This window comes from Salvelinus sp. IW2-2015, linkage group LG23 (assembly GCF_002910315.2).
Source record: "Salvelinus sp. IW2-2015 linkage group LG23, ASM291031v2, whole genome shotgun sequence".
NCBI classification, from domain to species: domain Eukaryota; kingdom Metazoa; phylum Chordata; class Actinopteri; order Salmoniformes; family Salmonidae; genus Salvelinus; species Salvelinus sp. IW2-2015.
Window position 1 is genome coordinate 40924117 of NC_036863.1, and position 14542 is coordinate 40938658.

General features: G+C 41.3%; 1 protein-coding gene across 1 annotated transcript; it reads right to left on the reverse strand.

The window, feature by feature from the left end:
- Positions 1-7606: 7606 nt before the first annotated feature.
- Positions 7607-8835, reverse strand: LOC111950020 (cytochrome c oxidase subunit 8B, mitochondrial). The gene is made up of 2 exons (XM_023967353.2): positions 8625-8835; positions 7607-7953 (listed from the first exon to the last, which is right to left on the reverse strand). The coding sequence occupies exons 1-2, from the start codon at positions 8739-8741 to the stop codon at positions 7858-7860; spliced, it is 213 nt and encodes a 70-aa protein (XP_023823121.1). The 5' UTR covers positions 8742-8835; the 3' UTR covers positions 7607-7857.
- Between the last annotated feature and the right edge of the window lie 5707 nt (positions 8836-14542).

Genomic DNA, 14542 nt, shown 5'->3' on the forward strand with positions numbered 1-14542 from the left:
CAACAGGGTAAGGTTTGTCTAATGGCCCCCTCCTTGTCCCAACAGGGTAGTTTGTCTACATGGCCCCCTCCTTGTCCCAACAGGGTAAGGCTTGTCTAATGGCCCCCTCCTTGTCCCAACAGGGTAAGGCTTGTCTAATGGCCCCACCTTGTCCCAACAGGGTAAGGCTTGTCTAATGGCCCCACCTTGTCCCAACAGGGTAAGGCTTGTCTAATGGCCCCTCCTTGTCCCAACAGGGTAAGCCTCCAACATCCTGGCCTATCTGTGATTAAGAAGAAGAAATTCTACTTGTCAGTGTACAGTAGCAGTTAGTCTGCCATCAGTGATAGTGGCTCAATACAAAGAGACTTTCTCCCATGACCCCCATGCCGCCTCCTCCTCTTCCTCACCTGTCCATTGTGTCCCTGTGGCCAGAGTAAAGGGCCGCACAGCGTCTCAGGACTTCCACCCACCCCTCTGCCCCCCCTCCACCATCAGACCTACCTAAGACTAAGGTCCCCCCAAGGACATTAAGGTCACACCCAACTTGCTATTCCTCTGAGCACTCCCATCTAGAGAAAAGTAAAGCAGAGTGTTGAACAGAACAGAACACACTACACCAATACAAGATAAATAGCTGTGAAACTTTGGAGGGTCATAAAATGCCAAAATATGCAAACTTTCCATTTTGCTCTGTTTGATGACATCATTTTCGAAGAGGTGACTGTAGTGTGTTGTGTGAAACCTATGTAATGCCTGTAGTGTAGAAGAAGAAACATGATATGAATACATATTTACATCATTATTATATTTTATGCAGCCATTGCTCAAATTGTCAATTTTCCTCATTCACAGATTCATGTTCATAGATTTGTTTTGGGGGGCGGTTCATGAATTATCTCACTGTGTCGAGACCAAGCAGACAACACGCAAGTCTACAGGAATGACTAACCACTTTAWAGGGTTTCATACACTAACGTCGAGTGCTGCTCAGTCTTGTGGATAAGGATAGTGATTTGTTGCCTGTTATGAAGTATGTCACTAAAAGTTAACAAATTGTTTGTTCAAACTTCTCTGTCCTCCACTCCAAAAAATATTGCAGGAGCTTGTTTTGGCTATGCATTTGAATTGTGGTGACAGAAAACAGTTGATAATCTTGCAGAACTGGTCATATACATTTTGAAATACAACCAAAAAACTCAAATGACTGTACCAGGACAAATCATCAGGTTAATCTAGATGACAACCAAACTGTCAAGTAGGATTTGAAACCGAACGTGTAACTGCGGTATGATGAAGGCAGAGTGACATAGACACATAGACAATGGTTTTCTGTCTCATCTCCCCTATGGATTTTCTCTCCTTCCGGTTTTTCAGTCTGGGTCTAATTTTGTGTTTGAAAAATGCAAAAGTAGACAGTGCTTCCTTAGTTAGTTGAAATGTGATATTTTGCCCCTCTCCTCACTCGATAGAAGTGCTGCCAGATTCGTCCTGTTTTTATTTTTCTTCCCTCCCCGCTTGAAATGTTTGAACACCTCTCCTCTGCATGTGCTTGTGGTCAAGGTTAGATGCGTGCATGGTAACAAAGCAGCAGACATTTTATTTTTTTGGTCAGTGAAAGTGTATTTCATTTCACATTCAGCAATAAAAAAAAGACCCCCCCCCATGTCCATTCTTGGAATATGCTAGAAAAAATGTGAGATTGTCATAGATTGTTAAATAAAATGGAGAAAAAAAATATCCACCTGTTCATATGATAAAATAAATCTTTATTCATATCATTTTAACATAAGCGGTCATCCTCTGTGCAGGGCTTTGGTGTATGTTTGAGATATCCTTAGCCATTGGGTTGAGGTATGACTGGTTTTGGGGAACTTCCTGCTTGTGACACACACTGTTTGTTTCCAGTATCTGAAGTGTGTGTGTGTGTGCTGTGATACGTCTGTTGGACAGTAACACTGAGCGTGCCATTTCTCCAATATCTTGAGATATGGGACCACAGAAACCAGGGGAAACATTGTTCGTTCTCTGTTACACAAAAGGTAAGAGTTAGGAAAAATGATCCTTTGTACACACAAACTAATGAATAGTGTACTAGACTGTGTCTGCTAAGGACACTGTCTATAGTTTAGGTAGACTGTTGGTACTGTACAAGAAACAGGCATACACGAGTTTATGAGTGTCAAAATGTGTCTGATGTACACACTGGAAACATGAAACGTTTGACACTGTAGTACTCCAGCTGCTCACACGGTGGTTCAATGTCAAATCAACAATTCTTTCTGACTTCTCGCAAGACTTTTCCAAGACATTCATCTGKCTTTCATCATCGCTAACACATTTATTTCCCTTCGATGACCCTRATCAACTATCAGTTATGTGTCGCTAGTTCTCACCGGTAAATCCTGACATGCTAAAATTTGAAACACGTGCTTTCATATTATTTCACTTCTGTCAAACCAATTTTAAAACAAGCCAGTGAGTGATTTTTGGAATACACCTCGATACTGTGAGAGGACTTCTTGGAATATACCGCTGTAGATTTGATCCTATTCCAAATAGTGATATTATTGGCGACTGTGTTTCCAACTCATTTAAAGCTCAACGCGCATTGCAACATGTTGAACTGGCTCACACACAAATCCTGCATTCAGGGCCCTTTTTCAAAGCGACGCTTGTAAGTCAGTGTCCCAGACTGCCAGCCTTTGCAGGGAGAGCGAATGCTTGAGAAACCGCATTTTGTTTTCTCAGAAACTGATATGCATCTCTTTAAAGATATCTGTCATGTCCACTTTATAACAGCCTTGTGAAGGCTAATGGAGGGTTCAAGAAAAGAGTAACCAATTTTCACCACTTTTTTTTAAATATTTTGCAAAAAATGTACTTTCTGACTTTTCACATCCTTGGAAATCAATCTGAATTGTGGCGATCAAAAGCTAGAGAAGTGATTGCTTCCTAGGGAATATTGTGAGATATTTCTCCATGCTTCATTCAACTGTTCAGATCAATTTGGCATCTCTGTGCTCTCTGTTCCAGTACATCTGCTTTGCACGTCTTTGCAAGGTCAAAAGCCCTGTTAAAACAGCATTACAGTAAATATTGACGGCCAGCGGTAGACTCTTTGTCCATTCGCATCAATTGTCACGTCAGGGAGTACTCAGCCTTTTATCTGAAGAATATGGAACTGAACGAACGTCTGTCTCGTCAGTCACGGATAGAACGCCATCTATCTTGCATTTMCAGTATGCCTGGCCTTAGACATGACTCACTCGCAGCACTTATGGGGAAAAGAAGCCCTCTCTTGGTAAGGGATTATTATTTGTTAGTCCATTGGCAGGTGAAGGGTGGATCTCTGGGAAAAGAAATCGTACCGCTGCATTACCTCATCCTGTTCCCATCAACTTGGGTCAAGAAGCCTCGTTCACCAATTTGATAGAAGACATGATTATCCATGTTCACTATTTTATATCCGATAAAACGGACCAGGCGGTGCATGTCCATTGACGCACATGTTCTCTTATAAAACACACACACACACACAGTAATAAACCTTAACTGCTTCCTATCATTATTCGATGCTTGTAAACCTCTGATGGTATTTCCTTGGCTAATAGTTTGGTGTGGAACCCTTCCAAGTGCAGGCCGTGTCAAAGCAGGCCGTGTGAGGGAGGCCCTTCCTTCTCCAGCACCGTTAGAGCCGGGTGTGGCCGTGGAACCTGACCCTCCACTGATTGCTCTGTAATTGCAGGTCAGCTCCGCATGGATTCACTTTGTAACAACTGAATGAGTATAACATGGAAGGATAACATAGTCATTCAGTCGGTCTCCCCTCTGTCTCGCAATGGAGTTGTGCATAGTCTGACCTGTTACAGGTCCCAGTCTAGAGTCTGGTTTTACATTTCCTCTTGAAATGTGTATTCAGGTAATGTATTCCAGCAAAACAAACCAAGGTCAAGAATAAATCCGATTTTCCTTCCTAGTGTGGATCAGGCAAGATGAGCAGACTGCAGACAGTCTACGAAGGTATATGGAAGGTGAAAGGCTCTTGAGTCCTACACTGTATCTCACACACTAACAATACTATCGTCTGCAATGAATGCCAATGTTCCTTGCATTGAAGACCACTAGATGGTAACAGGTCTTTCAAATATTGCTAAATGTTTTTGTTTAATTGGGATTACATTTGAATGCAATCAATAATCAGTGAACTTTTTGGTATTTTTATTAGGATCCCCAATAGCTGTTGTCAAAGCAGCAGCTACTCTTCCCGGGGTCCACGCAAAATGAAACATGACAATACAGAACATTTAATAGATGACAACGGCTCAAGGACAGAACGACATCAATTTTAAAAAGGCAGACGTAGCCTACAGTACATATCAATGCATACACACAAACGATCTAGGTCGAATCGGGGAGAGGCATTGTGTCGTGAGGTGTTGCTTTATCTGTTTTCTTTTTGAAAGCAGGTTTGCTGTTCATTTGAGCAATATGAGATGGAAGTTCCATGCAATCATGGGGGTAATCAAGCACACGGCCACACACTTCAGAGATCAGAAGAGTCTTCCATGTCAGGTACCGTAAGCCATCAACCAAGCAAAAATAAATACCTATGATACGCTAAACCCGGGAAAGTGTATTTAAACCAGTATTGCAGTGTTTTGTCAAGATATAACACAGATTGCAGTACATGCAGTATGCTGGTACTACAAAAGCAATAAGGTCCTCAACAACTCCGTCATATGACTTGCTTCTGTACTTGTACATTGCCGCATCACAACAGGGTATGGATAACATTTAAAAAATMATTTAATCTTGAGAAGGTATGACACTTTGACCTTCCTCACAATTCCCAACAAAACACACAGATGTTAAACACCCCTGGAAGCTGACTTGAATTCACAGTCACACACAAAGTGAAAGCACATTTCAAGGGTTAACGTACATCAACCCTTTCAGGTGCATTGGAGAAGGGAAAAAAWTAGTTCAAATCAAAAGAATCCCCTCTACACTGTGCTTGCAACGTAACACTATTTATTTATTGTACTAGCGTTTCTGCCTTTCGGCCTTTGCCAGAACATCTGTGTTCTGATCTGGGTTGACAATTCATGGTCTTGTCAGTCCTTACACCTATAGCTCCATCTTTGAAATTGATAGTGGTTACATTTTCAAATGTACATTTACAAATCTCTCTGAGGTCGTTGGGTGTTGAGTTAAGGTTGCTACTGCTTCAATGCCACTGCTTGCCCTCATGCTTCTCTCTYTCTYTCTCTYTCWKTCWSTYTCWYTCWCWMTYWMTYTYTYTTTKYYYKCYYTCTKTCTSYYYYYTCTCKCKSKCKCKCKCTYKCTCTSWSKGWRRRYMWWYMWKTWWRKKWWKGRYYKKMSTKAGWGRKRKGTGTGTGTGTATATATATGTTTTTTTTACAGTCTCACCACCATTGATGGACGGCATTGGCAATACGGTTCGAGGGGGTGTGGTATATGGCCAATATACCACGGCTAAGGGCTGTTCTTATGCACAACGCAACGCGGACTGCCTGGATACAGCCCGTAGTAGTGGTATATTGGCCATATACCACAAACCCCCAAGGTGCCTTATTGCTATTRTAAACTGGTTACCAATGTAATTAGAGCAGTAAAAAAAAAAAAAATGGGTCATACCTGTGGTATACGGTCTGATATACCACGGCTTTCAGCCAATCAGCATTCAGGGCTCGAACCACCCAGTTAATAATAAACTATAAACTATCCATAGGTATATTACTGTATGTATGTTTGAATCTGATACCTACAAAAATAAATAATCTTTAATTAAAACATGATGTTTTTGTGAAAATTTCTAATATATAATCTCCACGATGGTATTCAAGCCAAATACGGTTATTCACCCACAATCACAACACCATCCACTGCTAGCTGGACAACCATAAAGATCTGCATACTACACAGCACAAAGCATGCCCACTGTATGGAGCTGCAGCAGACATAATCCTCTCCCCAGCCTCCCCTTACAAAGCTACTAGCACTATACCATCAGCCACCAGGCCCCAAGGTTCACTTCCTCCATTTTATAACAGGCAATGATAAACTACTCAAACAATTCCCAGACAACAGAAAGGTTGTTCAAAGGCATGGGATCTATTTCTAACAACCTCCCTGTTCCATAACCTCCATTCAGTTCCAGTTGTCCATTGTGTGTGCTTCAATGAAATAGAAAAATACTCCGTACTGGACCATGTGTCTTCATCTCCTCCACCAATGCACCATAGTGTCAGTGCAAGTCCTGAATCACCGAATAACTCAGACCCTCTAGTTTACATACAGTAAAAGGTTCCATGATCCAGTCCTCTCTGACATTCTACTTCTCGTCCTCGGTGATGACTCACTCTATGCCGTTAGTCTGTCTTTATTTTGGTCGTTATGCTTATAGCCGTCATGACACACACCACTCAGTAAATGATGCTAGGTCAAATTGATGACAAAACGAGAGATTAAGGATGGTTCACGCATAGTCTCATCTGACCAGAGTACTTTCTTCTATATGTTTGGGGAGTCTCCCACATGCCTTTTGGCGAACACCAAACATGTTCGCTTTTTTTTTTTTACTGCATGATATTACACCTGCAATAACTCATGAGGAAGGCTCAAACAAGGYTCATGTTTAATGAGTGTTAAATCATACAAAACATCCTAAAATGGAGATTGTGTACCACTTACCTTCGAAGGGTTTGGTGCTACAGGAGCCCTGGTTCAGGGGAAGATCCTTGGGTCAATGTGGTTTGAGAAGGTGAGGAAAAAAATGAATTGCGAAAGAGCCTTTTGTGACCACCTGTCTTTTTTGATCCTCAGTATGACTTTCTATGACATGGTGCTCGGACTGGAGGAACCTGACATTTTCAACCCTCCTTTGTGACAAAGCTGAGTTGAACAGCGATCATGCACTGCAACGTTTCTCTGATGCCCTCATTTCAGTTAATCATGATACATCAGATCATTTTCCACTTCCTACTCCACTATGATCATTTAAGTAATTACAATAGATTCATTTAGTTAATGAAGTAAACAAACTTCTTGACTCCTTTTGTCTGTTTTAACCTGATGGCATTAGYGTTAAATACGAGACCGGCATATTCAATAAGTACTTCAGGGGGTCATAGGAGCACAACTCTGTAGATAATTTCAAACTTTCAAATGCACAGACTTAGATATGAAATCCAAATCTACACTAACAAATGAAACTGAGCCATACAAAAGCAAACTCCTTGTCTCAATAACTGACATAGCACAAAGGTGCACAATAGTATGTTCATTTCTATAGCAGCGTATTATATTGTAACAGCAGCTATTGGCCAACAGATGGTGGTATTGATAGGGGCTGGATGAAATCATAATTGAGATGACAACTTGACCCTTTCAAGAGTATCAGTGCTACAGTACTTTCTTACATCATAACCCAAAAAGAACATTCTTGCAGGTATGTGAAATGGTTTATACCCATAGTAAAGCAATAAGAACCTGATATACTGTTGGTGGCCACTGATATTAAACAGACAGCTCTTACATACTATTTTTCTCTATTCTATTTAATGGGTGGTGTTGGCATGAATGAGAATCACTTAACATGACCATTTAAAGTTTAAATATGTTTATTATCATTATCGTAACATACTTGAAGAAGCCAATTAAAATTCACAAATCTTGAGATGTTGTGCAGCCATTCTATTGGCAGACAGACGGGAGTGAAGAGGTAGTTCATGGAGGTTGGGGGATTTGTTCCATGGTTTTAAGAGGAGTTTTTGAAGTGATGGTCCCAGGAGGGTCTTGAGTAAGTAGAGAATGTACGGGACGTCCCAGTTAAAAGACAAGAGTCCATGTTAAGTTATTCTTTCTTCTTGTAGTTCTCAATGTTGGCGAGAACCCAACCGGAAGGTCCCAGGATAGCCACTGCGAACATCCCCAGTCCGATGACTGTCTCCTACAGAAAGGGAGAGAGCGCAAACATGGTTACATTATTCCAGGCAAGGTGCCATGTTCAGGGTGTTGTGTAACGTTACAGAATGATCAAATGTATAGAACAGATTGCCTCAAATTGAGGCTCCGTGTCATGTGGTGAGTCATCAGTGACTAGCAATGTTACCTAACTAGCTAACGTAGCTACATAGCTAACACGACCTTGGAGATTAACGCAATAAAACGTTAGCAAATTATCACAATAGCAATAATAGAATACCGTTTTACATTATAAATACCTATAGTTTCCTATCAAAATATGGAATATAGCCACAAAACTGCAAAACAGAACCGCGATCTGTCAGTGTCAGCCGGYGTTGGCAAGGTAGTTATGCATCCTTGCCTGTCACGAACTAACCTAGCTAGCTAACGTTAACGTGACCTTCCAGTCCAAAAATGTCCAATGGATTTTTGGCTAAAATAAGACATCTATGCAACACTCATGTCTCGTTGCGATGTTACCCCACCAAAGTGGAATTAGGACAATAATTAATTGATAMAAATTCAGCTAGATTTAGTTAGTTAGCGGGCTAACAGGCCCAACAACATAGCGATGTATGCCACCACAGCTAGTACGACGAGCTAGCTACTAATGATTTTCTTGTCTGTATGAAAAATACAGATACAATTACTTACAACAGGGCCGAGAGGGTCTTTAGCCGGTCTGGTGAAGACACTGGCCCTCTGGGTGATCATAGGTCCGCGCAGAGCTGGAGCAGTGCGGGTTGAAATAGTTCTGATGAGCCCAGACATGCCTGCTGTTTGAGTAGAGGTTCTTGATTGAATACTGGGGAAGTTGGTTACGGAGGAAGGGATCCGCCGGTCGGTTCTGAGATTGCCGTTGGGTTATGTGGGAGTTGTAGTTGTCACACAAAAGGACTAACGCGTGCGCATCGCCATGTCTCAGATAGTAGAATGAGCCAGATATTTCACCGGATGTATAAACGTGAAGCATCCGGTTGGCGTTTCCACTCACTACCAAAATATATATAATTTTCTCATCGATGAAACATTTGATCTCCATACAGTTTCCTGTTTCATAAACTAAAATCTGTAAGAAACAGTGTGGGCTGTGTTTTGTAGACTTTGCCAAAGTTTCTTAAAATGGTGTTGTTTAGAAGGAGTGCATGCGCGAATTGAGTTATTGCACACTCGCACTCATAGCAGACGTTCCTTAACGGAAATTATGCATAAACGTGCTCGTTGTCTCGTTGCGATGTTACCCCACCCCAAGGGTGGGGAAACAAAAGTTTCAATTTTAGGTTTATTCACCACGTGTACATGATACAACAGCTGTAAAACAGTACAGTGAAATTCTTACCTTAAAATTTGTAGGGAAGTTGGTCAGGGAGGATGGGAGGCGTAATCCGTGACAGTCTAGCAATCCAAAGGTTGCATGTTCGGGTCAAGTTMAGGACAACTGTAGAATTTTAGCTAACCCTTATTCTACATTTAACCCAATTCCCCTAACMTGCTACATAATTTCACCTAACCTTTGTCGTTTTAGTTCACCTAACCTTTGTYGTTTTAGTTCTAACCTTTGTCGTTAGTTCCCCACTGTTAGCAGTTGATGTTMCTCTTCAATAACACAGACCCCAAAGCAAATCAGGGGGAGGAAAATAGGTTTATTCGAAGAGGACAAATCATGTGGGGAGGTAGATGTTCATTCTGCCCTGTCCTCAGTGATTCTCTCCTCAGAGCAAAGGGACAGGTATGTCATTTTAAAACCCTGCCCTAGCCTGTGGTTGACCAATTGGAATTCCTTGCAATAAAACTGGGCCAATGGCCAAATAACCAGTATCCTATTTCAGGCTCAATATATAGACATATTCCTCCCATGTCTCTGACCCATTGATCATTAATCCTCTACTACAGAAAAAATACTTTTTCCATTAATTGCTAGTACTCTATTGATTTTTTGTCCTCTTGACCTTTAGTCCTCTATTAACCTCTCATCCTCCGCGTTGTGTATTTATCTTCAAAATGTTCTYCCCCCTAGACCATTTAAAAAATAAATATACTTTAAATGTATTTTAAGAAAACAGTAGAAAACATGAAAAAATAGACAGTATAAAAAACATTAGCTGTAAGCATAAAGTCATTCACATGAAACACCTTGCATTTCTATAAAACACAAAGGGCATATTTTACATGCTGTTACAATAAGAAATAGATTTCAAACAAAGTTATAGAAACAAGTATTAACAGGTGTCATGATTCCTACCACATCCTGTATTAGGAGGAAACTCACAAAAAAAKAATWGTCTACAAGACAATAATATTCAATCGTCCTATTGGCAAGGGAATCATTCACCAAGTCCTTTAAAAGTGACCAGCTCTTCCACACTGGTATCAGTCCCACATAGATAACTATTAGAAATTATATTCWGACAGTCTGCCGGAAGTGAGGATTTTCTTCTTCCGTTCCGCCAGTTGATAAGGACKTCTCTAATGAACACTTCACCGGTGATCTTGTATCATTTCAAGTACAGTCCTTGGATCAAGGAATATTGCTTCAGATGGTAGATTCTCATAACCTGTAATGAAGGAAACAAAAARGTGAAAGTAACATGTCCTGGTTTGAAGAGAAATKGATATTTCACATAGATTTCCCWAAGTAAGCATGTCCCGATTTTCAGGAAAAAGTTGGACATTTCGCCTAGATATCCCTAATATGATGACTGTGGTGTACAACATAGAAGMTTATCAGGTTCTGAKCATCTTACTGTGCGTCTTCACCTGAGATTGGTCCCCAATTGCTAATCAATCAGTTCTTTATTCTCCAGGCTCCGCTTTGTCATCAAAATGGACAACCTTGCAATGAGTGACATGTATCCATCGTGATTTTCCCTGGACTTTTACTGCTGACCTCGTTATGAGCAAAACTTGATAAGGACCTTCCCATTTTCACCCTAATGTATCTATTACATATTTGTTTACCAATACCCACTGTCCTGGTACTACGTCATGCCCCCCCCCCCCTCGGGACTTATTCGCCACGCCTCTTTAACTTGTCTGTCTGCTTCCCCTACTACATTAGAGAGTTGTATGCAATAGTTAAGCATTGTGTCACTCATAAAGTGAATGTCTGCTTTTGTCAAATTTAACGTGTCTGTCACTATCACATTGTCCCCAATTGGCAAGTACCTGCCCTCAGCCCTGCCTTCCCACACTACCCCCGCCCCCCCCCCACAATGCTTGAACCGTCTGTGTAATAAGAAAAACTCAGGGTTTTCCACCGAATGACTCTTATAAACCATCAGACAAGCAGATCCAAAACACAATCACAACAGCTCCGTGTTTTCAGTAATATGGTACTGGAGGAAGCATCAGAGTAGCTGGATCACATGGTGTCTTTTCCAAGTATACCCCATGTCCCATAGACCTTTAATACACTACTTTTGGAGCGGCCATAGCTTCCTTTGCTAATGGGATATTGTTTTGACACCAGTGTCACGCACACTGGGTTTCCCATATCCAAAGTTTCCACACTATTTTTCTTCGTAGTCCAAATAGGATGGTTCTGAACTGTAGATCCTGCAGTTGCCTGATTGCCACGTCACCTTACCTTCAGAAATGTTCAGCGAGAGTCAAGTTTGCATAATAACATCAGGCCTAAATTAGGTTTGTTTCAAAATGAGCTATCCACACCCTGCATCAATTTCATTGGTCATATAGAAATGGTAATGGTTTGGTTTTTCATTTCTCTGTCTCCTCCCCCCCCCCCCCACTCTCAATTTGCTCTAATCTTTTTGCCCGTGTACTGAGGACATATGTTCTGTATAGGATATGGGCAATAGAGTGACTTCAGCACCCGTATCTACTGCAAAGTTGTTAACCATAATGTTCAAATGTATTCCATCCGATTTCATATGTACACCAGCTGAGATGGGACGTAAGAGGGGGTCTATTAGTTTACCTCCAGCAAACTCTGCTGCTGAGCCKGAGAGRGCTTCTTCAATTTCTACATCAGCATTGTGTCTTGGGGCTGTTGTCTTGATTCCATTCTCCCTTAGACGGACCCTGCTTCTCCTGGTCATTCCTCATAAGAACACGTTTTCTTTTCCGACATTCTCGTTGCCAGTGACCAGAAATCCCGCAATAATGACATACAGCAGGTTTCTCTTCTGCTGAACGAATAATGTTGTTGGTTTCACTCAGAACCTGCACAACTCTGATGACAGCCGGTTTATTATGTTGATTGATGTCCCTGTCCAGTCGTGACAACCTGTCGATGATGTCGCCATAGTTTTTTTCTCTCCCAGTCATTAGTTGAGGAAACAAAAGTTTTCGGAAATCATCATGTATGGATTGCATCAGCTGATGAGTGATTGCCCCATTTTTGGAGGAATTGAGTGCATCTTCATCTTCCATGTCAGGTAACCCACTGTGTCTGACAATTTCTGCTCTAAACCTTTCTTCAAATTAAACAAACGGTTCTTTCGGTTTTTGAACACATTTGGTTATCTCTCCCCAATTGGTGGTTGCATTGGTCAGACCCTTAAGGAAAACATGTATGGCTCTCCATCCRTCGGCCACATCTTGCTCTTCACCACCCAGAGCTCTATAAACCTTTTCTCCAAGTACWCCATGTTCATGGTTGTTCAAAAAATATATATAGGGGGGTGCCGGTACAGAGTCAATGTGCGGGAGGCACTGGTTAGTTGAGGTAGTATGTACATGTAGGTAGAGTTATTAAAGTGACTATGCATAGATGACAACAGAGAGTGGCAATACTTGTGAGCTTTCTCTCCAAGCTCGTAATAACGCTGTTTTGATTTAGTGATGGCCCTCTCAGCTTGATATGTGTTCAGAATATTATATTCAGTTTTTTATTTACCAAAAGCCTGTATAGATCTTTAGTCGGGCCTTTGGTAGGTTTTTCTATGCTCTGAGATTTCAGATTCAAGGGCACTCGTTCCGCACCGTGTTTCTCTTCAGCCCTTTAGTTAGGAAATGATCCGTCCCCTCAGATAGGCCTTCATGTGTCCCAAGAGATGAAACTGTCAGGAGCGGAGGGTTTGTTTGTCAAAGTTGAAAAATATTGATCTGCTCTTGATGAATGCACAAAATTCAGGTTGCTTTGAGTGTAGAATTTAGTCTCCATCTATACGCTCCCATTTACCTTGGTAGGAATGGAGATTGATAATACCAGGGGAGAATGGTCACTAAGCAATCTGGGGAGATAATCGACATCTTAACACTCTATGAAACAGTTTGTGTCGAATATAAAAAGTTATCTATGCGTGTGTGTTCTTGTGTGGGTGTGAATAAAAAGAGTAGTTCCTATCTGTGGGTGCAACTGTCTCCAGATGTCTAGTAAATTGAGATCTTTCATGAATGACATGGTGAGCTTGCTGGCTTGGTAAGAAGTGAGGGTTTATCAGAGGACCTATCAAGAACTGTAATCTAAACAAAAATTAAAATCTCCTCCAACCAGTAACCATCCTGGTGGTGCTTGAGCACCTGAAGAAGACATTCTGTATAAACATATGGTCATCGAGTTAGGAGCATAGATATTCAATAGGGTCCAAGACTCTGAAAACATATGCCCCTGCCACCAAAACAAACCTGCCAGAGGGATCAGAATGGTGTTGTGACGCAGAGGGGATGTGTCTACTTATCAAAATTGCAGTTCCTCTTGCTTTGGAGTTAAAGAGACGCAACAACTTGTCCTACCCATTCCCTCTTCAATTTCTTGTGTTCACTGCTGTGAGATGTGTTTCTTGTAAAAACACAATGTCAGCCTTTTAATTTCTTAAGGTATGTATAGACTCTCTTCTTTTAATCGGGCTGTTAAGACCTTTTACGTTGAATGTGACATATTTTAGTGATTAAGCATAGTTGGGTTTCAAGTATGTAACTGAATGGAAATCTATCATATTGTAGATAGTTAGGAAATGTTTCAACTTTGGTTTTAACACAGAAGTGACCTATGTGTCTCTTTAGGGAGGAAACAATAAACATAGAAAAAAGGGGAAAAAAATAAAGAAACCCACCCACCCGATTGTTAGACTAAAACCACAATCCCAACAATCAAACATGAATACACTTGTAGAGATACGTTGCTGCTCGCTTTCCATCTTGCTCTTACTAGCTAAACCTTGGCGTAAACTAAAACCTGCGAGCTCTCTAAATTGAAAACAAACGTTGTGAATAGACATTTATGGCTGAAATTTACTGCCCACGGTAAGGGCTGCTTGAGTCTCTTTTCGAAAGATTAACATAAATGAGGGGGAAAGCAGTGGGCCTAAACCCACTTATTGCTTCGCCCAGCGATATGGACTAAACCAAAAATACTCTCCTGTAAATGTAATAGAACTCACCCGGAAAGGTACGGTTAGTTGAAAATGTACAAATCAATTATAGCGACCGGAGGATATCAGCGTTCAGTCCGGATAAGAGAAAACAAACAAACTGCATCTTATCCCCCAAAGAGACCGTCCTGGCTCAGACGTTGCTCAGTTCTTGAGAAAAGTGTACACTTCTCCGGTGTGTTGAAGAGATGGCTTCGGCCTTTGTACTGAACTTTCATCCGCGCAGGGTGGATGAGG

What these genes read in the sequence shown, in the direction of transcription:
- LOC111950020 (XM_023967353.2), bottom strand. Translation starts at nt 8,741, where the DNA reads ATGTCTGGGCTCATCAGAACTATTTCAACCCGCACTGCTCCAGCTCTG. An exon ending in AAGACCCTCTCGGCCCTGTT is followed by an intron (nt 7,954 to 8,624) that starts GTAAGTAATTGT and finishes CCCTTTCTGTAG; the next exon opens with GAGACAGTCATCGGACTGGG.